The following is a 25,682-nucleotide window of genomic DNA, read 5'->3' on the forward strand; positions in this document are numbered from 1 at the left end:
TCAAAAGCAAGCCGCCCTGCCTGACATTACATCAGATTGACAGAACACCAGCTCAACCGACTCCAGAGACTACCGGCACGAAGATGAGTGATGAAATTGAGGTATTTTGATAATATTTTTCGAATATTGTGTTTATCATGCAAACTTTGAATTGATATAAACATAACATTAACATAAATAGCAGAAATAGAAGCTAATTAGTAAACAGTAAGTGTTATCATAGAAAAACTACAATGTTGAGTTACAGGTGTCAGGCATTGACAGATTGGTCAAGTCCCGCCCTCACCTGTGACATGCATTGTTGGTAGAAGGCAACACACACACACACACACACACACACACACACACACTGGCTAAAGTTTGCAGCCCAGAAAAATTATGCGCACAGTGACTCAGGAGAAAATAAAACAGGGTAGTGTCTTTGTAACAATACCAAATGTTTCTGATTTTGCTTGCTTGCATTGTTCTCATTTGTAAGTCGCTTTGGATAAAAGCGTCTGCTAAATTACTAAATGTATCTAAATGTAAATAACTGGACAGAGTAGATTACTTAAAAATTGTAGTCTCTTGCTAATTACAAATTACTGTCATTCTGACATTTTAGGTAGGCTAATGTATTCTGACTGCCTCATGTTGTTTCAAGCCTATGAATTTCTTCTGCTGAACACAAAATAAAATATTTCGAATAATGTTAACAACTAACTAAACAGTTTCTGGTCCCAATTAACTTCAATGTATTTTCCCCCCATACTGTGATAAAGATAAAGATCACGTCATCAAGAATGCAGAACAGTAGCAACACGCAATTCAAAAATACACAAGGATACAACCCTTTAAGCAGGATACACAATAAGCAGACAATGAATGTGTCCGCCTATTTGCTGTCTTTTTTTTTCTTATTATTCATTAATAGCTACAGTATATCGGATTTCTGTGTTTGTTTTCAGTTCTGGGAGATTTGTTTGAACATTGGTAACTAGAAAGAGCTGCGGCTCCGCTAGGCGGCGCTGCGGTTCTGTCAGAGCGCATCCCCGAAGGGTTCGACCAGTCTAGGGGTACGATGCAGGGAAGATCAGGAGGTGAAGTAGCACCACCAGTTTAGAAAACTCCAATTTATAACAGATACATTTGAAAACTAGGTACTGTATATAATTTTGAAACGTATAGCGGGGGAATGAATGAATGATTAATTAAGTAAATACAGTGCAGAGCTGTTACAGTTAGCCGCATTTGTTTAAAAATCATTTTAGCAATAAAATAAAATAATTTTAATAATTTTAATATTTACAAATAATATAACTGTAGCCTATTCCACACTGACGCTTTTCCTGGATAATTAATAACTTTTTTTTCTTTTCTTTTTGCCAGAATGACATGACATGAGAGGTGATGAAATAGCATATTTTTTTTATTGTATTTGCCTTATTTACTCTGTATTATTCTGATACCTAAAACGATGTGTCAACATTGCCTAAGGACAACTGTATTATATTCAATGTTTCGAGACAGAAGCCGGCATACTTTGTTAGATTTGGCGGTTGCTATTTAAACCTAGTGCAAATAATTAATCTGTATATCATTATAACTGATTTCTAAGAACAATTCATCAGTTATATTACATCAGCGACTTGTCTTTCAGTAAAGTATTTGACTTGTGATCAACGTGAACAGTTTATTATTGTTATTTTTCTAATTATTATGCTAATAAACATAACACAGGTGTCATTTATATACAATAGACAAAATGTATTAACATTTATTCACCGTGAACAGTTCCCAAATCTGTTTCCGCCGCCCCGCATCTCTTTTACGTGCCCTGCGCGATGACGCCATCAGCGGCCGTCAGACAGACCTGACGAATGCTCGCGGAAGATGCAAAAGAAAAAGGACCCGCTGGTAAGTTTCAACAAAAAACAAATTTCCTTATTACGAGACCCAGTACCGGCGTTATACCTTCTCAGAAATCACCACTGCGAGGCTCAGACAAAGCCCCGTTTGTTCAGACGCTGTTCCACAATGCGTTCGGTATGAATGTGTGTCATGAAACACAGCTAAAACATAATTAGAGACCCGCTGGTGTGATTTAAACATTAGCAGAAAGCGAGCGGTTTGTTGTCGCCACTCGCCGCTCATTCAAATTAACGGCTGCAACGGAAAACAACGTACACCGGTGAGAAAAGCGACAGGAGAAGCTTTAAGGTCAGCCGTCATGTGCTGTGCTGTCAGTGTCTTCTTCAGCAAAATAAACAGTTACGTTATCCGTGTTTAACCGCGTGGCTCGTGACATGTATTAGTGTTGTTGATTAATTCAATAGGTTTTCCTCTAAAAGCATTTGCGGTTGAGGAAACTTGAAACTTGTGTTGAGAGTGAAAATAAGTGATATATGCAGATATTGTAGTGTGTATGAATTTAATTGGTTTATTATGGGAGTATATAACGCATGTATTTTGGAGTAGAGCGTTGGAAAATTTTATATCAGCATACCGCTCTGTTTTGTCTTATGTACAGTAACCCTCACTTTATAGTCACATCCTGTCAATTATTTCTTTGTTTTTTTCAGCTGTTATCTACAGCTACATCTGTTATCTGTGGCTAGTCAAACAGAGCAGGGCAGGAACTTATGAAATAGGCCTCAGAGTAAACATATAAGCTTCACGTGAGTAGTAAACTGCACCACAGCCAACCAGCTGTCCTTCTTTGGCTAATGCGGTGTTTAAAGTTCACTGCCACTGTGTGGTGTGCTTGACTAGAGGTTTTTACAAGCACAGGTGCGCCATTGTCAACAAACCTAGAGTAACTGTGGTGACAGAGCCCAGTTCATCTGCTCTGGAAGAGGGAATGCATATGCATGTAGGGCTGTGTCCTAAAACCTAGTGAGGTGCTTACCTAGATTGCAGGTTTGGAGTTGTTGGCAAATTCAAGATTTTGAAGCCGACTTGGTCAGATAACATTATGGGAAGTCAGAGAGGTTTATCTCTCTGTCACACAATGCCAGTGCTGTCGTAATTTGCAAGCATGCTTGTTAAAATAGTGTGTACAATCTAACACGTCACGTTAGACCATTAGCACATTTCTGTCCTGTGGCTTAGCAAGTATTCCAATACGTCTCTGGTGAAACGTAAAACCAGTGTAGTGTCAGCTGACAAAGTCAAAGAGAGTCACTAGTTATAATAATGGTCAATAGAGAATAGCAATAGGTTACAGGAAGTAAAAATCCCTTTCTTTATCTTTAGCTTGAAGTTTAACAACAAAATAAACTGAACAGACATACCACCCTGAGATTGGGATGTGCTTGTGTAAGCCTCAGTTGACTTTATTTTCAGGTTTGTGTTGATGCAATTACATATTTAGATTTTTGTTCTCAAACTTCATCAGTATTTCTTATTAAAGGACTAAAATCAACTGACTCTGCTCAAAAATTAACACCTACAAAAATAGCTTTTGCATTTATGTTATGCAATTTTATTACCAAATATTGGATTTAATCTTTTTTTTATCCACTCATTTCAGTTAGCACATAATTTGTATTTCTTTTTTTCTTTTTTTCTTAACTGATCACAGGTTTCATTGATCTGAGCATATGCAGCCCAATTTTTGAGTGAATATTGCCATATTGAATATTTAAGCTAATATTATCCACAAATAATATATATATTTTTTCGAATCCAAGATTTGGTGATGATTTAGCAATTTTTCAGCAGAGCACAAAGGTTAAATGCCTTCTTAAACAAAAGTAGTTTGCTTGAAGTTGTCTCACAAGTTATGTCTGTTGGCGCAGTTTTAGTCACAAAGGTTGGGTCACAGTATGCATTGCTTTGTTTTTGCTTTAAATCAGGTTTGTAATTTTGTGAGTCATTTTAGAGCCAGTTGGCTTTGCTTTTGAAGTCTCCATAGAGACAATGAATAGGAAAAGTACTTCCTTAACTGAGGTTTCTAATATGGTCACTGCTGCACTCTACAGGCCAAAGTAATACCCCATAATGCTGTGCAGTGCTGATCATTACAGAATGATATATGTTTGTGAATGATTGCAGAGGTGAGGGAGAGTTTATCGGATGTCTGCTTGTTCACCCCTTGGATGATGTGTAGGGTGTATTTGCACTTTCCATGTGTGTGTAAAAGATTTTGTGTGTGAAGAAAACCGCTTAATTTGACTGAATTTCCCACTTTCTCGCTGCCCTGTCCTCCGTTTCTCTCCGTTTTTCACAGCAATTGTGGACTGACATCTCTCTGCTATCTAACATTTCCAGAGAGCCTCCGCCTGCAGGCACTGTCAGGACAGCCAGGAGGAAGATTATAAACCGCGCTCTGTCCCAGCAGCCCCTGCTCCATCTATTTATAACTTTGCAGTGCATTTAACTTCCTTTGAAGCTCCCATTAGTTTTAGGAGACAGATTGAGAAGTAGCTGGAGGTGTGTGTTTCCTTGATGTTTGTTCCACATCAGTCTTTTTTAGAAATGCAGAGTTTTAAGTAAATCCAATGGCATGTTCAGAATCACAGCAAAAAGTGAAATTAGGGAGTAAGGCGACTGATAGCATGCGTTTTAGTGTAACATTGTGATGCAATCCTGAAAGTTTTAGTTTGGTATTTTCACAAGTGGAATCAATCTTTTGATTTCCCACCACTGAGCAGCCAGGGCTTGGATGTTTGGTCCCTTGTTTACCTTGGTTTTGGAGGGAAAAAAATCTTTCTCTGTGGGAAGCTCTGTTTTTGCTTCAACAACACTCTTCTCAGAACAGACTTTCAAAGTCGACAATACCGCTTTTTGTTTTTGTTGAACTGTATGGTCTCTGAGCCTGGACATATTCCATTGTAAATCTTAATCTTTCGTTTGTTCTTATCCTGAATTCAACTCTTGTAAGCTTTAAATTAAGGTATTATTTCTTTTAATATGGTCACTAACACCCCAAACAGACCCCTTTTTTCGGGATGTTTCATTCTCATTAGTTGTTACTACAAAGGCATTATCACTATTGTTTATAATTATTAATAGAGCTGTGTAGAGGTATCAAAATCTTTTTAGGTGTGCATTAAGAAGGCAGCCTTGTCAGTGGCGCACGAGATGAGATGATGATGTAAGTGTCATTGCATTTGAATGTTTTTGTTAGCCAGGTGAAGCCATTAGATGTGGCGCTGATGAGTAATTGATTACAAACATTGCGGGAAAAGAGAAAATGCGGAGAAGATCTTGTTAACGTCAAAACTGAAACCAAGCTGTTTACAAAGAATGCATATATCGCACATTTTCTAGAGGGACATCTATCACCGTTGCACTCGCACAAGTGAGCATGTTTAAAAATTTATGTAAGTTCAACTTTGAAAAAACATATCTATAGTCTTAATGGTTTTTTTTCTTTTTTCCCCATCCCACTGCAACTCGTGAAAAATATACTCTATGTATGTGATTGGCTTTCGGCCCTTTGTATTATACTAAGAATACATACATTATGCTTTTTTAGTTTATAGTTGTTTAAGCTTCTTAATTTTAATTGGTTTATAAACATTATCTTAAAATGCCCCTATGCCTTTTCAACGATTACCTTTCGTGCATTGTGTCATGAAGCTGTATGTGAACATAGTGCGAGATAAATATCGTTATTGTCTATAAAAAAAAAGTCGGCTCACAATTTGCCTAAAGGAGTCGTCAGGAATTTTTATGTTATTCTGTTACAGCTCTACATCACAAAGTAACACATTTGACACATGACCAATCCACAGCAGTGAGGACTCATGGAAAGGAGGGATTTAGAGAGACTGATTCTTTTAACTGCTTCGCACGAGTTGTTTATGAATCATTTATAATCATGTTTTTTTGAAATTGCATGTAAACCTGTTTTAGGAGAATTATAAAACAATATTAGCAACCATAAAAATGGCATAATAGGGGCACTTTCACATGTTATCATATGCTCGATGTGCCCTCTTGTGGCCTCGGGAGAAAAGCTAAAAGCCAAAGCTTCTTAAAGGTATAGCTCACTCAAAAATTCCAATGTTTGAGTGATTGTGCAAATTGTTGAATCAGTGTTTGGAGTTGGTTCATTTAAAGGCACAATATGTAATTTATTTTTTTGCTGCTAGAGGGTGGGTATTCAAAACAAAACAAAGAAACAAATGAGTAGGTTAATGACGCCGTGACTGTGGAATCACAGGAGTTGTTGTCTTCATCCACACAGCCGAGGCAATCCGAAGGGTCTCGGGCAGAAATCATATTCATGGATGAGCTAATGATTTATTAATGTAGTAGTTTGAAGCAGGGTGAGGCCGAAAGCCATTGAAGCGAAACAAAGCTGCTGAATGAGCGCAACACATGGCTCGAAAGCAGTGGAGCTTTTATTATGCCACAGTCGACCGCTTCCACTGCTTCCGGTCGTACTTATGTGGGGAAATAAAAGCAGTGCTGTTTTATCATTTTCCAGATATGTTTGAAAGTTCTGTTTCAATGCTACACAATAACACTATGGACACGGTCCATGTCACTAGATTAAAATGCTTATATCTCTGGATTTAAACATTCATCGAAACATTTGGGATGATGTAAGGGCACAAGTCAGCAAAGTACGCTGTGTTTCAAATTATTATGCAAGTCACAGTTCTCTTGAAATATGGTGAGGAAGAAAGATCTTTATGAAGATTTAAAGTATGAAGCAATGTCTTGCAAAAGCATCTAAACAAACAATATTTTGCTAAAAGCAAATAAATTATTGAACTGTCAAAAGATTTGTGAGTGACTTCACAAAAACCTCACAGAGAAACCTGCACGGTGGCTTTAGAAACACATTTTCAAATGGTTTAGCAGCATGGTATTTATGCAGCATGGGATAGTGTGTTGTCCTGCATGAAAATCCGATACCACTATTCTTAATTTTATACCACAGCAGAAAATGGTCAGTTATGAACTTCACATATCTTTCAGAATTCATTATGGCACCCTAAAATAACTTTCCATCTCACTTCCCAATATTCAAACCCAAATCATCACCCACTGTCTCCTTGCTGATGTTGCAGTCTCATTGGAATAGAAGGGCCATTCATCAGAAATCCATGTATCTGGACCATCCATTGTACTGCTGCATTCGTTAATGAATAAAACTATTTTTAAAACAACTCTTCCTGTGTTTCTACAGCCACTGTGCAGGTTTCTCTTTGTGAGGTTTGGTTAGCAGTAGGGCTGCACGTTCTCAAGTTTTTCATTAACCGTTAACCGAGGCCCTTAGCGGTTAATACTCGGTTAACCATAGTGTGCCATAGTAACCATAACCATAGTAATTTCCGGACATTGGCCGAAAAAAAAAAAGGAATGTCCGACAAAATTTAATCTCTCCGGTCAAATTGTCCTATTAAAACTGCCTAATAATGCCGCCCATTAACACAATCTGAATTTGAGAATAAGCCTAAAATGTATAAGGCAAAAGGTAACAAGCAGACTCCGCGGCCGCCTCGCTAAGGCTATGACTATGACTATGTTTGACACGTACAATATTTGAAAATCGATAATTATTTATTTATTTATTTAAATTACATTTATATCTGAATTTATGTCAACCTATAGACTTTCAAATATAAAAAAAAGTCATGAATTAATATGTATTTTTGTACAAAATGACATATAAACATATTTTCCTATTATACTTTGCCTGGAAACGCTTCCAACAAGGCGTCGGTTCTATTTCTAGCATGCACGCGTCGAGCCGCGCCTGAGCCGCGCGTCTCACGCAGGCAGTCGGCAAGCTCTAACCTGTTAACATGGGAACCGAATTAAAAACAGACACGCCATGCAGCTGAGATGCTTTCGCCACGCATCCAGTGTGTCCTGACCGGCCTAATGATGCCCGGGTGTTGGCTGTTGAGATTACAACAACGAGGTTGTACTTGAAGTATATCTTAGCACTGTATTGCAATACTTGCATTTTGCCCCGTCACTCGTATTAGCCCGCTTCATATTAGAAAAATGACTTCTTGTGGACATTACAAATGTCTGGGAGCGCTCTGGCGGTCTCTGGTGGTGCAAAAATGTATTACATCTAAATTCAATGCACGCCATTGACGTCACTTAACCGAGCAAAATGTTTCACTCGGTTACACAATTTTTAACGGTTAATCGGTTAACCGGTTAACCATGGACACCCCTAGTTAGCAGTAACTGAAACGCAGCTTTACACACAACTGCCAGTCTGTATGGAGAGGATCTTGAGCTTAAAACGTCTGTTGGCTGATCAGCAGTGGCTTTTTTTTTTTTTTTTTTTTTTACAGCTGCCAATACATTAGTTCATTTGTTTGACAGACATTTTCCCTAAGAAATCTTTATCTGACCAAGATCTTCTGTGCTCTAAGACACTCACTCACTCAGGGTAAACGCACCTATTAAGCTCACCAAAATCTTCACGGAGACATTTTTAGTGCACAAAATATTGGTTTATGTTAAAATAAAAGATTAATCTCTCACACAAAAATATTAAATTTATTTCGAATGACTAAAGCATTTAAATTAAGATATACATCATTAAATGCAACACTAAAATCAAGCAACAAGGCATTCAGTTTGATCAGTTATATATTTATAGTGAAGTATCATTTAAGCACATTGCAACATCTAGACAAGTCCACGTTCAGTTAAGTTACACATAAAAAAATCTAATAACAAAACAAACCAATAAATTCATTCATTCATGGGGATGAACACAGAAACTAGCCTCACTATGAAGCCTCTTATTAAATGGATTAAATAAGACTTCTCTATATTCTCTTAAGGCTACATAAGGAATACACTACACAATGTTTGCTCCGATTTTCCACTGATTTAAACTCTGGAGAAGTTGACACTAGTTACCAAAGGTCAAAGCCAGTCTGCCAGATTTGAGTTATTTAATAGAAAAGAACATATTTAATAAAGAAATATGTAGTGTATGATGATCACAGATTCTCAGTCTTTTAGTGTATGATGCCCAGTTTTCCTTTTTTGACTGTTTACAAAGTCGGTGCCTGTATGATGCCCAGTGATTTTAAAAATCTGTTCACATTTTAAAAGTTGTGTAGTGTATTCCAGCCTTTAGTCGCTTTTTTCCTGGACGGAGAAGATAGGTTTCTAATGGCTCCTTCTTTGAATGGACGACATGCATCTTTCATCTTTGGGCATAAACTAGAATTCTGTCTAGATTTTGTTATCTTAAAGCTGTAAAAATAAGTTATTAACCATTTTATAAAGATTAACTTAAAGTGACAACCATCAGTTAATATTTAAAAGTCTGTTTATGAAGTATTTACATAGACGTTCAATGTGGAAAAGAAAGTAAACGGAGCTTAATTGGAGCAGCAACAGCTAGTAATGTTTGTGAAGTATATATTAGTGTAGCACTTTCTTATACAGTGAGTCAGCTAACTGTTCTGTAGCATCTGCGCTATGTCGTTAAAACTATATTTTGGATCTAACTTCTTAATTATTTCCCACATCAAAGTTCCAGGTTATAATGTGCAAAATTCTGAACATTAATCTCTTAATTTTACAGTAATTACAGAAACGTACCCAAAATAAAGGCTTAAATATCTAAGAAATGCATATTTTGCTACTCTTTTGGTGAAGGTTTTTAGACCGTTTTCAAAGTGGCGTCCAGACAGTGTGAACACATGGAGATCTATATCTCAGTGTGTAATGATCTGATTGACTTGAGGCGCATAGTAACAAACACATCAATTGGTTAAGACATCAAGTAGGATAATACATTATTTCGTCTTTTTGTAATCTGAGCTCAAATATGGAAGTATGGTTAATGGGTACGTGAGCTTAGTAGGTACGTTTACCCTATCTTTTGACAGTTCAGTTATCTCTATTTGCTTTTTGCAAAACATCGTTTTTTTTAGATGGCTTTTGTAAGACATTTGCATTGCTTCATACCTTCCATCTTCAGAAAGATCTCTCTTCCTCACTGTATTTCATTAGAACTGTGTCTTGCTTAATAATGTAGAACAATCTATTTAAGAAGGGTTCTAATTTACCCTAGACCTGGCAAACTATTGAACAAACCTGTCTGAAATAAAAAATAAATAAATAAAAAAAAAATCTGAAAGCCTATTGATGTCACTTGCATAATAATTTGGAACACGGTGTATATCACTGTTCTAGTGGTTTTTGGATACATTAATAAAAAATGGCTTACATATTGTGCCTTTAAACTGTTCAAAAGAACTAATCATTTGAATGAAGTAGGTTCTCAGGAGTTATGTGACTAACTTAGTATTAGCAACCCACACATATGTACATGTCAGAGCTCATTGTCTTTCAAACATATTTTATTGGTTTGTCATATTTCTACTCTTCTAGAATTTTTTTTATTCTCTTGAAACTTGGTTAAACAAATAATTACATAAGATACAGCACAGAATGTGTTTATGGCATATGGAATTCAGTGTTGGTTACGGTGTAATTTTTTTTTTTTTTTATTGCTAGTGTTGTATATATTGTTAATAATCTGTTGAGTTTGTACTTGGCAGGAGAGAAGTTTCTCTTGCTCTCATAGATACATGTACAACATTTTTGTCACAAACAAAAGGACTGATCATTGCAGGTTTCATAAAGGGTGCTTAAAGTGCTTGCAGTACGTGAATTTGACTTTTTGAAATGTAAGTCCTGGAAAACCCTTGAAAACAGCCATATTTTTGAGAAAGTACATTAAAAGTACTTAAATTTTTAAAGAGCAGAATATGAAATAAGTGTGTTTTTATGCAAAATTAAAGGTGCTGTAGAGAACTTTAAAAAAAAAATATTTTGTACATATGAGACCTATAATTTGTGAAAAAATCAAGCTCCTCTGGCTCCTCCCAGTGGTCCTATTGCCATTTGCAGAAACTCCATCGCTCCCGTAAAAAATAACCAATCAGAGCTGCAGTCCGTAACTTTCTTTGTGTTCAAAATGTAGAAAAATGTATATAATAAGCGAGTACACCATGAATCCTTTTTCCAAACCGTGTTTTTGGCTTGTCCTGAATCACTAGGGTGCACCTGTAATAAGTGTTTATATTCGGAGTATTTTAGATTGCTTCGGGGGTACCGCGGCGGAGTAACCCAGTACCTTTGTGATTCTTCATAGACATAAACAGAGAGAAGTAGTTCCGGCTACGATGTTCTTCCGCAAGACGCAAGCAGTTCTGTTTATTAACCGCTTTAAACCCATTTAAAAAATCTGAAAATAGGATTAAAATATTGTCTCATTCTAGTGAACCAAGTATCTGTACATCTCGTCAGCTGTTGATAATTGGTGATACAGCTCATAATTTCCCAAGTGTATGATACAGCGTACATTCTTCAGGTCAATAATTTTCATGAAAAAAAAAAATCTAAAATCAGTTTGAATAAAGAAAGTGATAACTTTGCCATAATATCCTTCCACATGTCAAATGTATTCTATTGTGCCTCACTTTGTTTGTGCCATTTCGTTTTATTAGTTTATTAGAGTTCAAAAGATAATAACATTATTGTTTGATAAGTGAGATCTCTGAAAAAAAAAAAAAAAAAAAAAGTAGTGCTTAAAGTCCTTGAAATTTCTGCTATTTCATTTTGCAGTTTCTTTACTAACCCAGTCATTGAAATGTACTGAGGAACAATGCGGACTGCCCTTCAACACAAATCAATGGAGGGAGGTGGAGGCGTTTTGACTTTTGACTATCAAAAGTACAAACATTTCCATAGACAAAGATGAAATCCAGGTGTGGCCATTCAAAGAATTTTTGTGCGTATTTGTGTTCTGGTTTGTTTAGGAGTGTTGCGTAATGTTCAACTTGTCAGATGGAGGCCGCAGAATGACGATGGCATGGCAGGGCCTGAGGATGTTTTTATCAGTTTTTAGTGAACTGCATTTTTCTACCTCCTTATAGTGTACTTCGGCCTTCTTAAATTCTTTTCATACCACATACATAAGTTCCTACTCTAAAACTGTTTGAAAGGTGAAGAGAGGTTGATGGGAGAGAGTGCAGTTTCAATTACGTGGAGGCTCTGCTAGAGTGAACATGACCTTGTACCTCTCAGTGGACTGCAGATGATCAGTTTCGATCATCTAATGGAAATCAGTTTGTTCTGCATGGCCTTGAACCTGCGCTTGGCCCAATTCTGTCAGCAGGAGAACCAGGCAGAGTTTGTAATTGAGACCCAGATAGGGCAGCCCGGGAGACATGAAAACAATTAAAGCTTTATTTATTTATTTTCAATTCATGTCACTGGCTGAGTAAAATGATAAATGGCTTATCTTGCTTTCGATATCACACTTGTTAGTAACCAATTAAGAGTTTTATCAACATGATGTAGTTGTAGAGAAAAACTGTCTATCAAATAGCACATCTTAGTGATAATAGATTGATGTCACATTCCTGACACTGGTTAGAGGACAATGATGAGAGGCTGAGCTATTATTAGATCTCTGAAATGTTAAGGGTCGTTTCAACCCTGTGTTATTTCCTGTATTTGCGGAGTGCAAAATGAGTTCTTCAGTCGAATGTCAAAGATTTCCATAAAAGAAAGTGGCAAAATGTACCTGAAAGTTAGTCCATCCTGCTTGTGCATGTGGATTTTTAGTTGTCTAAAACCATACAATTGCTTTGTGTGAGGAACTAAGTTTAGAGCATTAATTGAATGTGCTGTCTGCTGTAGCTCTGAAGTCTAATTTGCATTGTTTTCAAACTCGCCTACATCCTCCTGATAAATCACAAGAATTGGTGGTGTTTGGTGTCAGTGACTTCAATCCTGGGAGTTATTAACGGTGTAAAAAAAAATGTCAAGACAAGCATAAATATTTGAAAGCTTCAGCTTAACTTCTGAATTAATAAACTGATTGTTTTGTTTTTTTCATATTTCTACAGTTTTTCATGGGGTAGATATGTTCTACTATTCTAACATTTCGGGTCAGTATTTTTTTAATGGTGCATTAAATTGATAGACAGTAAAAATGTATATTTAAGATAAAATATTTTTAATAAATGTGATTCTTTTGTAATTTCCTAATTAACAATGAATCCTGGAAAAATCACGGTTTCAACAAAAACATTTTTAAGCTGTTCATGGATCATGTGACACTGAAGACTGGACTAATGGCATTGAAAATCCAGCTTTTCCATTACAGGAATACTTTATATTTTACAATATATTAATAAAGAAAGCAGATTGTAATAATATTTCACATATATTTCCCAGCTGGTTAAAGAGGTAAATTTAATTTTTATTTTATTTTTTCAAGCCAGTTACTACAGACTATGTGATTCTGTTTCTGAGTAGGGATGCATGTTATACAGTATCGGTACAGTAAAGAAATTAACCATGGCACAGTACCAATTTTGCAAATTGACCTGGATATCTCAGATAGCACTCATTCATTAGTTTAAAGAGCCTGTGCAGAGAGACGTGGGATTGGCTCATCTAGGTTTAAGCAGTTGCCACCTTTAATAATGGGAATCCGCTCGGGCTCAGACACACTAGATCTTCGGTAAGATACTTTCTTTTATCTCTACGCTGGACCTGCCGAGTGATAGTGCAGCAAGAATATGGTGTAAGACTTAAAGATGCCAAGCTGATGTATGTGGCGCTGTAAGAAAAATGCTGAATCTGATGCTCAACATGATACAGACTACAAAAGGTAGCCCTGATTTTCTATTCCTCTGTAGCATTTTTCTCTGTTTCTCTCCATCATCTTTTAAGAAGGAGGTCAATCCTCAATGATACCCACTAATGACATCCATCCTGAGGGTAACGCTTAAAAGTTCATGCACGGAGACTATGTTTAGAATATGCTCTGAGCAACTTGTCTCTCTGGTATGTTTTGCACTCGTGTCCTGAAATCCAGTCACAGCAGGATTTTGTATATATTTGCATATTGTGCACAAAAATTTAAACAACCATCTGGAATGTTTTGTTCTTTCCATTGTAACCTAGTTTGTTTAAAGTGTAGGATTATTGTCCAACATCTCTGAGCATTTAACCATTTACCTTAGGTCAGTGGTTTTCAAACCTCTCCATGAAGTACCCCCTGCACTGCACATTTTATATGTTGAATCAGGTGTGATAGATGAGGGAGTCATACAAAATGTGCAGGGCTGGGGGAACTCCAGGACAGGTTTGAGAACCGCTGCCTTTGGTTATTCCGAATGACCTGAGAATTAGGCTTGGGCGGTATCCAAATTTTTATCCTCTCTTTTTACCTCGGTATATGGTATTACCATGAATAATTTAAAAATTATGACGTAAGGCTCAGACAGCATCACCAAACTGTTGGCTTGTGCCTAAACACTTCAGAAAACTGAATACCAAACACTAATACTGAAACAATAACAAAATAACATGCACAACAATATTAACAATTTTTATTAGCAACAAATAGCAGTTTATAAAAAAGTGCAAATACAGCAGTCAAACAGAATTAAATTAACATAAACATCCAGAACAGAGTTTTTCGCAGAGACGTGCACACAATCAACTAAATTAAATCACACCCTCCAAACAACTTTTAATAACAAAGAACAGCTTATAAAAAAGTGTAAGTAGACCCACAACAGTCAACCAGAGTGGAATTAAAATAAACATCCATTTTATAAAAATTATTGCAAACCAATAGGCCTAAATAAAAACAACTTCTTTCCAGTCTTTTTTCCAACATATTTTTTTAACGAAAACCAAATAAAAATACCTGAATCAATTAAATAAAAAAAAATGAACACCGTGTGAATAGGAACGAATGGCAAGTGGCATTAAATCTAGTCAAGATTTTTCACAAAAAAAAAAACCCCCAGCATGTATACTTTGTCCGGCTTTACCATCACGTTGTAGACAGACAACTTTACCTGCGGTGCTGAAAACTTATGGTACAGAAGCACAGGTACTTTTGTGCCACTCGCGACAGCTGGGGAAAACGCCCGGCTGCGTACTGGCGGTGGACCTAGATGTTGTTGGTCCTGCATTGGGAGGCATTGAAACTGTCGCACTGCGTGAACTATGGTCCATCCTCGCAGCAGTGAGTGGATGGTGGTTTCGTATTTGCGAACTTAGGTTAATATTTCATCCTTGTCTCCTATATAAGTGCATTGTTTTTATGACTGTATTGAAACTGATACCGTTACTATTGTTAGATCCTGCGGTATACCATATTACCGTATTACCGCCCAAGCCTACCGAGAATATATCTACATTTCATTTCAACTTCTGTTCTCACAGTCACAAGTTACAGTAAATGTAAATCATTGGCCGAAACTTCCTAAAATTAGAAAACAAACTGGCAGCAAAAGTACTTCCTGGCCATTATAAGTTGGCTTGAAAAATGCTACTAAAAAAAGTATCAGGTACTGTACCCAGTGGGAACCCCCCCCAAAAGTGAACCGTACCCATCCGTACCATGCAGTGGAAAAGTGCCAAAAGAGAAACCTGCACAGTGGCTGTAGAAATGCATGAAGACGTGTTTTTAAATAGTTTTATTCATTAACGAATGCTGCAGTATAATGGATGGTCCAGATAAAATGGATTTCTGATAGTTGATGAATGGTCATCCTATTCCAATGAGACTGCAACATCAGCAAGGAGACAGTGGGAGGAAGGTCATTTTAGGATGTCAAAATTACTTCTGCAAGATATGTGGAGTTCATAACTGACCATTTTCTACTGTGGTATATAATGAAGAATAGTGATCTCGGAAAGGATTTTCATTCAGGTCAACACAATATCCCATGCTGCATAAATACCATGCTGCTAAACCGTTTGAAAATGTGTTTCTGTGTGAGGTTTGGTTAGCAGTGTCTGAAACGCAGCTTTACACGCAACTGCCAGTCTGTATGGAGAGGATCTTGAGATGCCTTTTGCTAGATATTGAATTGCTTCATACTTTCTATCTTCAGAAAGATCTTTCTGTCTCACCATATTTCAAAAGAACTGTGACTTGCATAATAATGTGGAACAATCTAAGTAGTGTTTCCATTAAGAAGTGTTGAACAAACCTGTCTGAGATTGATACTAGTTAGCTGAAATGATGTGAAAAACAACACAAACAAAAAGCTCTTTATTGTACCGAAATCCTATTGATGTTATGTTACTTGCATAATAATTTTTTTATGTTTGTTTGTGAAGCTTAACCTGATGTTCATGATCATTTAGAGTTTAATGTCATTCTGTTTCCTAATGCTTTCCAATCTATCTGCTGGGCTCCATCATTACTGTCGGACAATCTTCCTCCAGTCAGACCGAGGCACAGCTGTGGATTGCTCGAATGCATCTTTTATAGCTGATTGTCTTTGCAAATTTAGAAAGTGTCAGATGATTTTACAGGAGCTGTCCTATGACTGGTTGCTCTGGTGAAAATTATTAATGCGCTTTGCCTAGATTTGTTTATTGTTTCCATGTGCAGCACTGTATGGGTCAATCTCTCTGAGCCTTTAAAACTTTTTTTTTTTTTTTTTTTTTCAGGAGAGATTGGTAATCTTGGATTTAAATTAACTCCAACGTTGTAACCTTTTTAAATCACAGGGGTTATCAGTTTTAGCCAGGATGCTAACATACTCCTCTGTTTAATCTGTTTAAAATAAATACATTTTTGTTATTTTCTTTTTTCAGCTTGCAGAGTGTCAACCCCACTGTGAAAATGAGACCATGGTTCCAGTACTGACTTCAAAAAAAGCCAGTGAACTACCTGTGAACGAGGTTGCCTGTGCACTGCAGGTAGGCTATATTCATGTGACACAGACATGTGCTGGTATTATTCGGTAGTGTGATCTATCATCTGATGCTACATGTACTTTTACAAGTAGTTTGAACTGAAATGTGTGTTGGCAGTGTGTGTATACAACCACCCTATAATGATAAAGATCCACCCAGTGTTTTTTTATTTTTTTATTTACTAAAATCTTTACCCCTTTCTCAAATCGATTCGAACTCAGATGCCTATCTTTGTGACATCACACAGACAGGCCCCTCCCACGATAGTTTGATTGACTGTAGTGGTTCAGCACAGACTGGACTGGCATCTTACCTTAGACCTGCTCTGAGTGACCTGTCATCAGTCCGCCATTGTTTCACCACCACAGATAATGTAGATAAGAATTTCTCCTAAGTGATTCAAATGTAACTAAAAGTTAAATAGTGCTTCATACCAAGATTAGATTTAAGAAGCTTAAATTATAAATTCGATCAAATATTTCAAGAAGTGAGTATAAAGTTTATTTAATGAATCTTTGTGAATCGCCTTTCCTAATAATTGTGCTGATAAGCAACTTTCACGATAATTGCAGCTAAAGTAAACAGTCCCTCAGAGAGCAGCTTGGAAGAGAGGGGCGGGGTCAGCAGAGCTCATTAACATTTAAAGGAAAATTCTACAAAATGGTTTGCTCGCGTTTTTTACACTACCATTGAGAAATTTTAACCAAACTATATTACAGACCCTAAAGAATCATATCAGCTTGTGGAAAATAGGCATCCAATGACCCCTTTAAATATTTAATTGATTGGCAACCCTAAATAGCTGCACAACATATAAACAAAAACTCTCTGCAATGATGCATTTTATGGATTATTGTTTAATTATCAGAGAAAATGTATTTCTGCTGCATCATTGTTCAATACTTCGTTTTGATTTGTTGACACATTTAAGGTTGTTGATTCATTTTCAGTAATTGCGTTGTTATAGAGTACAAAATGCTTTGTTGATCATACTACAGTTGCCACTATACTGTTGGTTGCCTTTAATGTTTCTGTGCAACTTAATCCATTATTTAAGGAAGTAGTTCCATACACAAGTGTTTTAGACATCACAACCTGAAAGATAAGCATGTACATGTAACCGCTGTATAAATAGAATTAACTCAAGTTTAAAAGGTGAGCCATTACCTTTTATAAAAAAATTATTGTATGTATTTTTATCATTATTGATTAGTTTTAACCAGTTAGAGAAAAAGTTCAGCTTGTCTTTTGTGGAGGGATTTGTAGGGATGAAAGAACATTTTAAGAACCTTTTATTTTACCTTATTTAATATCACAACATCATTAAATCTACAATTAATTTTATAATGCAAACCAAAAAGACCTCTTTGGTTTACATGACATTTTTCACAATGATTTATATGAGCTATGTAGAAGGGATTACATTAAACGAAGACAGTCTTAACTTTTATAGTTTAATTAGTACAACTTGGTAAAATGCATCAGCAAATCTTTCTAGAACTTTCAAATTAAAGAGTCAATTTGGGCATAAGAGATATTTTGCCATTATTGCAAAATAATATGATACCAGTGTGAACTATTCATTATACTAATACTAAATAAATATTTGGCTGCAGAATGCCACAACTGAGCAATGCAACTTCTAGGAACTTCTAGGAAGGACTTCTTGGAACAATATTCAGTGTTGACTTTAAATGTCGACATCCTTTGTTGTCCCTTTATCAGCTGTCTCATCAAGCATTATTGGCACCTGATTTAGTGACAGGGCAAGGCATAGGACTTTGATTGTTCAATATGGAATACGTTTCCAGAGCAAAACAGGATGTTGATCCTGGATCATGTTCTGCTTATTTAAAGCACATTGTGTGTCTAGCCACAGCCTATCGAAACAGCAATTTCCTCATGCAGTCAAGCATTCACCAAATGCACAGACTGTATACTTTGACTCAGAGGAATTCAAAGCCCATCCCTGCGGATATCGTGCAGTGTCCCTTGATGAATCACACCAGGAAGATTAGAGAGTGCTGGGATGCTCTTGCAGTCTCAGCGTGGATGATAGAGCTTGTAGTGCCATGTCCATCACCACACTGACATGACCATCTGCTCCCAGAAGACCTTTATTCATCCACTGTAATCAACATTCAGCCACATTCTCCAGGAAGCACTTTAACCATGAATAATACAACATGATTAGTAGTATATTAATAGAAAATAAAACAATGTATCTTTCATTTGTGCACCCACAGAAGCTGCCTTGTTTTTTGTTTAGTGTAAACTGAAGATGGAAAGCAAAGGAGACCTTTTGGCTTCCCAGTTTGTTGTAAAGTGATACAAAGCGGTCAAATTGTGTTGTATTCAGCACGATTCCTAATATTGCTCAGACAGCAGGTCTGTAGGTACAATAATCAAGTCATCAATGCTCTCTCCAGTTCACGATACAGTGCTCTGGTGTCAAGGTCTTTCTTCACGCAGGGAGCAGAAATGCATTGTTGGGGACAGTTATCTAACAGTAGACATGCCAAAGCTCAAGTTCCAGGACACTGGCTTTATTACTTGTTTCCATGGCTCCAGCATTCCTATTTGTTACTGGTTAATGTCAGTTGTCATGGTTACACATCAGATGAGTGTTATTTTGGGAAAGCTGTGTTTTTTTTTTTTTTCTGACAGTTCTCTTCGTCTCTCCCAATGTTAGGCTGACCTGCAGTTTGGTCTCACCCAGGAGGAGGTTACACGACGTCGCACCTACCACGGATGGAACGAGTTTGACATCAGTGAAGATGAACCACTCTGGAAAAAATATATCTGTCAGGTAGGTTGGTTAGCCAAAACATTAACAAAAGCAAAAAAAAAAAAAAAAAAAGAAAATACTTTGATTCTTAACTTGGTAATTTCAGAATTTCAGGCCATAGGAATTTAATGAAATGTTAACATTTTTGGTACCACTGCAAAAAACTACCACAATGAAACACTGTCCTTTAAATTAAATTACAAATATGGTCTAATTAATTAATTTATCAACTCTTAAACTGTGTCTACACCGCACACTATAGAACTCATTATAATCAGTGATGCTGTCTACACTGGATGAGGGACGGCATGACATGACACAACAATTCCCTGACAGTAAACTGCCTCGTTCTGTCTATTACATTTACATTACATTTACATTTATTCATTTGGCTGGTGCTTTTATCCAAAGCGACTTACAAATGCTATATATGTTAGAGGTCGCACACCTCTGGAGCAGCTAGGGGTTAAGTGTCTTGCTCAGGGACACATTGGTGCCTCACAGTGGATTCGAACCCGGGTCTCTCACACCAAAGGCATGGGTCTTATCTACTGCGCCAACACCCCCCAATATGATAGGGATGTTCATTTTAACCAGTTAACTGTTAACCGACCGGTAAGAATTTTGGCTGATTAATACAATAAGTTAAATGGTTTAAAAAGTCATTTATTAATTTTTTTCAGCAATTTATCAAAATATTTAAAAAGATTTGCTGCCCTGTTAAAATAGGCTACACTATGCTTATACATTTTTTTTTTGTTTCTTTTAGAGAGAGAAAAAACACGTAAATAAGTCGCATTTTATTACTTCATTCAGAAATAGCCCTAATGCAGACACAAAATGTTTACAATCATTATAATAAACTGTAAACATAGCTTTGCTATTTTAGTTCCCCTCACTCCACAACAAATCCTTTCAGTTAACATTAGCCTATTTAAAAAGAACAAGAATAAAAAATAGCCTATAAGAAGTTATAGCAATATAAATGACAAGTCAAAACTAATTAGTTTAGGCTAAAACAAAACTGAAACCAATGTTTGGTCTCTCAGTCGACACAAAATCAAATGTTTTTGTATATTTGCAATGTATTTGAATGCCAAATTATTATTTATAATAGCCTACTTCACGCACATTCCAATATCCACGAAAAACAAAATGTTTTGCTTCACATCATGGTGGTACAGTGATGACACTTAACAGCACAGATTTTATTACATATTTAAACTGAGCAATGTTTTTTTATCTCCTTATGTTTGACAGACTGTATTTAATAATGATAATGAACAGGCTGCATTATCAAAGTAGCAAAGCTTATCTTTGTGCGCGCATGCGGCTCCGGTGCAATTACTTGACCCCTGACCCCAACAAATCTTTGTGCGTAAAATAAGCCTAAAGGATGCCGCTTTCTGTCGTATATTTCCTTTCGCGTAAAAATATATTTCAAGTAAAAATATATTTCTCCTATAGGCCTATTTATTATGTTTTTCTTCGCTCACAGAAGCACTGAAAGTGCGTGATGTGATATGAAGACCATGTGAATTCTCATGTGCTGTTTGTTGCTTTTTGCAAATGTAAAATTAATCCCAGGGAAACAAATGTTAGTATTTTTAACAGGTCTCAGACACTTAGCCTTTCTAATTTAATTAAATTCTTATTTAAAATAAACTTGTCAGTTAACGGTTAATAATCGGTTAACGAGTAACAGTCGTATTATTATTAGAATCAATGAGATAAAAATAATTATTTTTTGTGATTCATTCTTTGTTCTGTATGTTTTTGATTTACTGAAAATAACTGGTGCTTAAGATTCATTGGTTGTGATTGTATGTTTTTGCGTGTTAGTTCTGAGGGAACCTCAATACAAAGAAATCTTTCTTGCCATTATGTTGTTTTTTTGCCATTTGCCATTTTGTCTCATTATGTTGAGGCTGTATACACAGGTAAATTTTGACTTCTTTTGTTGTAGGGTTGTAGATTCAGAATCAATATCTCAGATTTCTCTAATGAAGATTGGGATTATTAAAAAAAAATGCTAGATGTTCTTGTGAGTTTCCTACAAATGTTTCAAACATAAAATGTTTTTTTACACCTGATTTGAAGGGGTCCATAACCTTAAGGTTGCATTGTTTCTATTTAAAGTCTTCCGGCAAAAATAACTATTTTGTGAATATGCCTTAAAGCTGTAAAATGATCCAGTTCATCCAGTTCTGTCTTCCAATATAGCCATGACAGGTCACTGTCCTCTGTGAAAACTTTCAGTCCACCTTGGTCAGGAGGTTTGTGCCGATTGGCTAAATATAGTAATATGACTGGAAGGATTTATATTTTTTCCCACATTCACCTGGGCCCTCTTCAGAGGTGACACACTTTGTCGCCTTCATCCTTTGTGGGTTCCCGAGTGAGATGCATCCCCATTTCTCTAAAACTGCAAAGCTTGTATAAAAGATTTCTAGCTGTAAGTCATAACAAGCAAAGTAAATCTGTAGCACAAACATGTCACGTCACAACTCTCAGGGTGGTTAATGCAGATAATTACTCTGTGTAAGAAAAGACTGTTCTTTTCTTCTCATTACTGCTAATCTTTTTTCTCAATAATTAAAAGGCTTCTTCACGTCTTATTTAACACCTGTGATTACATCAATTTTCTCATGCAGCCACAGCTCAGTTGGCAGTTGTTTGGAAAAGACTTGTTTGGGTAAAATGTGTCCAAGTTTGTGTACAAGGCTGTCTGAGCTATCACTGCGTTTCAGAGAGTCGCTTTAAAAGCAACAAGCTGTCATGTCTTTAATCTGTCACTTCATATTCTCTTTTTGCTTTGGGATATGCTGACCTCCCTCTATCTCTCTCTTTTCTGTTTGGTTCTCCCCCATTCTGTCTCGCTTTCTCCCCGTTTAATGTCCCATGCTTTTTGGTCAGGCACGACAACCAGCGCCGCTTTAAAATAATCTTCCTTACATTTTTTCTGCAGATTTATTCAAATTCCCGAAGGTATTTTTATCACAGTGCAACCAGCCCTAAGCACAAAGCCATGCCATAAATCCGGATGTGTCACAGTAGACGTGAGAGAAAGTCAAAGCACTTTTAGCAGACAGCAAAGTCAAACCCTGTTTTTTTTTGCCTTCCTATGCTGTGTAACATGCTCAGCATTCGTGGTTTGGTTTTCAAAAAGCTGCTGTATTGCTCGCTCAAAGGAAATGATGAGCTCCTCTTGTGTGGTGCTGTTAATTGCTGGGTATGCAAACGCAGCGATCCACGGGTGACAGATCCTGCTATAGATTAAAGCTCTGCATTCTCTGTATGTGGCCAATCAAAGAAAGTTAACCCACACTCCCATCTTTTAATCTTGACTTTCTACCGCTTAACTAGTGTGTCATTAGCAATTTCTGTTACCATTGGTAGCAGGTAACCTTGGGACTTTGAAATAAGCCAAATTACATGCGTGACTAAATTTCCTGTCTAAACTGTGTCACTCCATCACAAGCGTTCCATTTAGTGTTGAACTGAATATTTAGAATTTTTTGAGTTTGAGCCGACTGTGAAACTCATTGATGTTTTTTGCATGACACATGCCTCTCACAGGCATTAATACTAACATTTTTCACACTAGTATAAATGTTTATTTATATAATATACATGCTTTATATACTGTACATGTTAAAATATACATAGATTTACATTACATTTAATAATTTAACAGATGCTTTTATCCAAAACAACTGCGGATCAATCAAACAAACAAAGGAGAAACACTATTTAAGTGCTGTGACAAGGCCTGGAGAGTCTAACAGAGTACATGTAGCAAGGTTTTTATTTTATAAGTAAAATGTAGATAGAACAGAGAATTGAATAGAGCTGGCGTTAGAGGGCCGAGGTTCTTTAAAAGAAAAAGTATTTAGAAAATAAATCGAATAGAGAGTGCTAGTGTTAGAGGGTCAACTTTTATATACATATACACACACACACACACACACACACACACACACACACACACACACACACACATATATATATATATAATATAATATGGCTATTAAAATTGGATTTGGCTTAACAAATAAATTACACAAACTCAAACCTACTTTTGGAAAAATACATATACTGCTATCCAAATTTGTGGTCAGGAAGTTTAAAAAAAAACAAGTTTTTAAAGTAAGTCCCTTATGCTCATCAAATTTGTATTTATTTGCTTAAAAATACAAATTTAGAATTTAAAGCTGCAGAGTGTCCCCTGAGAATAAACAGACGATTTCATCCACTGGTGTGGACACTAATATCGATATCCTTAGTTATCATTCTTGGTTTGAACAGGCCTTAATTGTTTTGTGTGTGGCAACACACATTGTTAAATATTTGCTGGAAATGATTCACAGAAATGTTTAAGCTATGTGATTTGCTGCAACAAACAGAAGATGGCATTTTTGCTAGCAAGCGAACATATTTTTGCCTGTCTGGCAAAAATTTGCTGCCCTTTTTTTTTGTGTATGAATTTTAATTAGTTGAGTATTAACAGCTGCTTAGTCCTAAAGCATAGAAGACCAATATTGTAAATCTGTTTGGGCTTTGGTTTCTTGCCATCTGTAAAAACACGTGTGTGTGTCTGCAGTATCTGAAAAAGCAGACTACGTGACACAGAGGTCAATAATTGTTGCTGTCATGTGTAGCTAACATTGATTTTTCTACCTGAAGCCCTGAGGCAGATAAACACAGACCTTCACATTGAGAAGCTTTGAAGTATTGCATCCCTATGCAGTGTCTGAATTATCCTCTCTCTTTTGGTCTCCAGTTTAAAGACCCGCTCATCCTGTTGCTGCTTGCATCTGCTGTCATCAGTGTGTTGATGCGTCAGTTTGATGATGCCGTCAGTATCACCGTGGTAAGTTCCTACTCACTCCCCTTGTCAGATATTTGTTTTCCTTGAAGTACTGAATTGGTCCATTAACACTTTTGTATCATTCTTTTTGCAGGCCATTATTATTGTTGTTACAGTTGCCTTTGTACAGGTAAATCCAACATGCACTAAGGAAATTATCTCATGCGATGTTATTTGATGTGTCAACAGTCATGTAAAGCGATAGACCATAGAATCAAAGCTAATGTCCAAATATTTTAGGGAACTTGAAGGTTTTTGGGTCTGTTCTATTTCATTTCAGGAATACCGCTCAGAGAAATCCCTGGAGGAGCTGGGGAAACTTGTGCCTCCAGAATGCCATTGGTGAGCATTATTTACAAAACTTCTACAGCTCTGAAAGCTTTAATAGATTTCTATGATTTCAAAAACAAATGGCTATTAGAATTGGATCTGGTTTAATAAATAATTTACACAAACTCAATCTTAATTTGGAAAAACACACACTACTATTAAAATGTATTTTTTAATGTTTTTAAAGTAAGTCTCATATGCTCATAAAACTTGTATTAATTTGCTTAAATACAATTCTCCTGATCCCTACTTTTTCAGCAGTAGTGTATGTTCCAATAAAATCATTTATTTTATTTTTGATGCTGGTTAATACATATACATTAGTGACACAGACACATGCATAAATAGATGAGGAAGCCTTTCTTTCTTTCTTTTTTTCTTTCTTTAACTATATCAATGATAAAAGATGTCAGGACAGTGGGTGGGAGGTCTTGACGTCTTAGGTGTATTTTACAGAGCTTCACACCCACCAAATACATAAAGGGCATCCTTTCATACTACATATGGAGAGAGTGAGAATGGGAGGTGTAATTTCCACTTCAAACACACTAAGTGTTGTATTTGCACTTCAAAACTGGGCTGTGCTACATCCTTGAGCCCTGTTCCCAAACACCTGTAGAACACCCTCAGCGTGCACCACCATGTGTTACCCTGCTTTTTTCTGTCACTCTTCCTAATTGGGCAAAACTTTCCTGCAGCAAGAATTTATTTTATTGCTAATTTTATTGCCGTATCGGAGGTACATTAACAAAGCTATCTGACCTCCGTCTAGGGCACTTCACTGGCCTAATTTCAAACTGTTCAACAAGCAGTATCTCTGTTTCCCTCTTTCCAACTCTCCCTATGCTCTAGTGTCCGAGAAGGACATCTGGAGCACCTTCTGGCACGAGAGCTTGTGCCTGGGGACACCGTCTGTCTGTCAGTAGGAGAGAGAGTCCCAGCTGACCTGCGCCTGTTTGAGGTGTGAATGGATATAGACACATAGTAACATCTCTCCTTTTCGCTTTCTCTTGTTCTATG

At 36.6% G+C, this 25,682-nt stretch overlaps 1 protein-coding gene across 3 annotated transcripts in view; it reads left to right on the top strand.

Moving 5' to 3' along the window:
• Window positions 1-4: 4 nt before the first annotated feature.
• Window positions 5-25,682, top strand: part of atp2c1 (ATPase secretory pathway Ca2+ transporting 1) — a 42,314-nt gene continuing 16,636 nt past the window's right edge. Inside the window, exons 1-7 of one of the 3 annotated variants that reach the window (XM_026283636.1) lie at window positions 5-101; window positions 16,573-16,677; window positions 19,367-19,483; window positions 24,246-24,335; window positions 24,427-24,462; window positions 24,613-24,674; window positions 25,515-25,623. In XM_026283636.1, coding sequence (XP_026139421.1) covers window positions 84-101; window positions 16,573-16,677; window positions 19,367-19,483; window positions 24,246-24,335; window positions 24,427-24,462; window positions 24,613-24,674; window positions 25,515-25,623 — 537 coding nt within the window. In that variant the 5' untranslated portion in view covers window positions 5-83. Of the gene's footprint in view, window positions 102-1,796; window positions 1,897-1,949; window positions 2,200-16,572; window positions 16,678-19,366; window positions 19,484-24,245; window positions 24,336-24,426; window positions 24,463-24,612; window positions 24,675-25,514; window positions 25,624-25,682 lie in introns of those variants that run through there. The other 2 variants (XM_026283637.1, XM_026283638.1) reach the window with 2 other exon arrangements.

This window comes from Carassius auratus, chromosome 16 (assembly GCF_003368295.1).
Source record: "Carassius auratus strain Wakin chromosome 16, ASM336829v1, whole genome shotgun sequence".
In the NCBI taxonomy this organism is placed as follows: domain Eukaryota; kingdom Metazoa; phylum Chordata; class Actinopteri; order Cypriniformes; family Cyprinidae; genus Carassius; species Carassius auratus.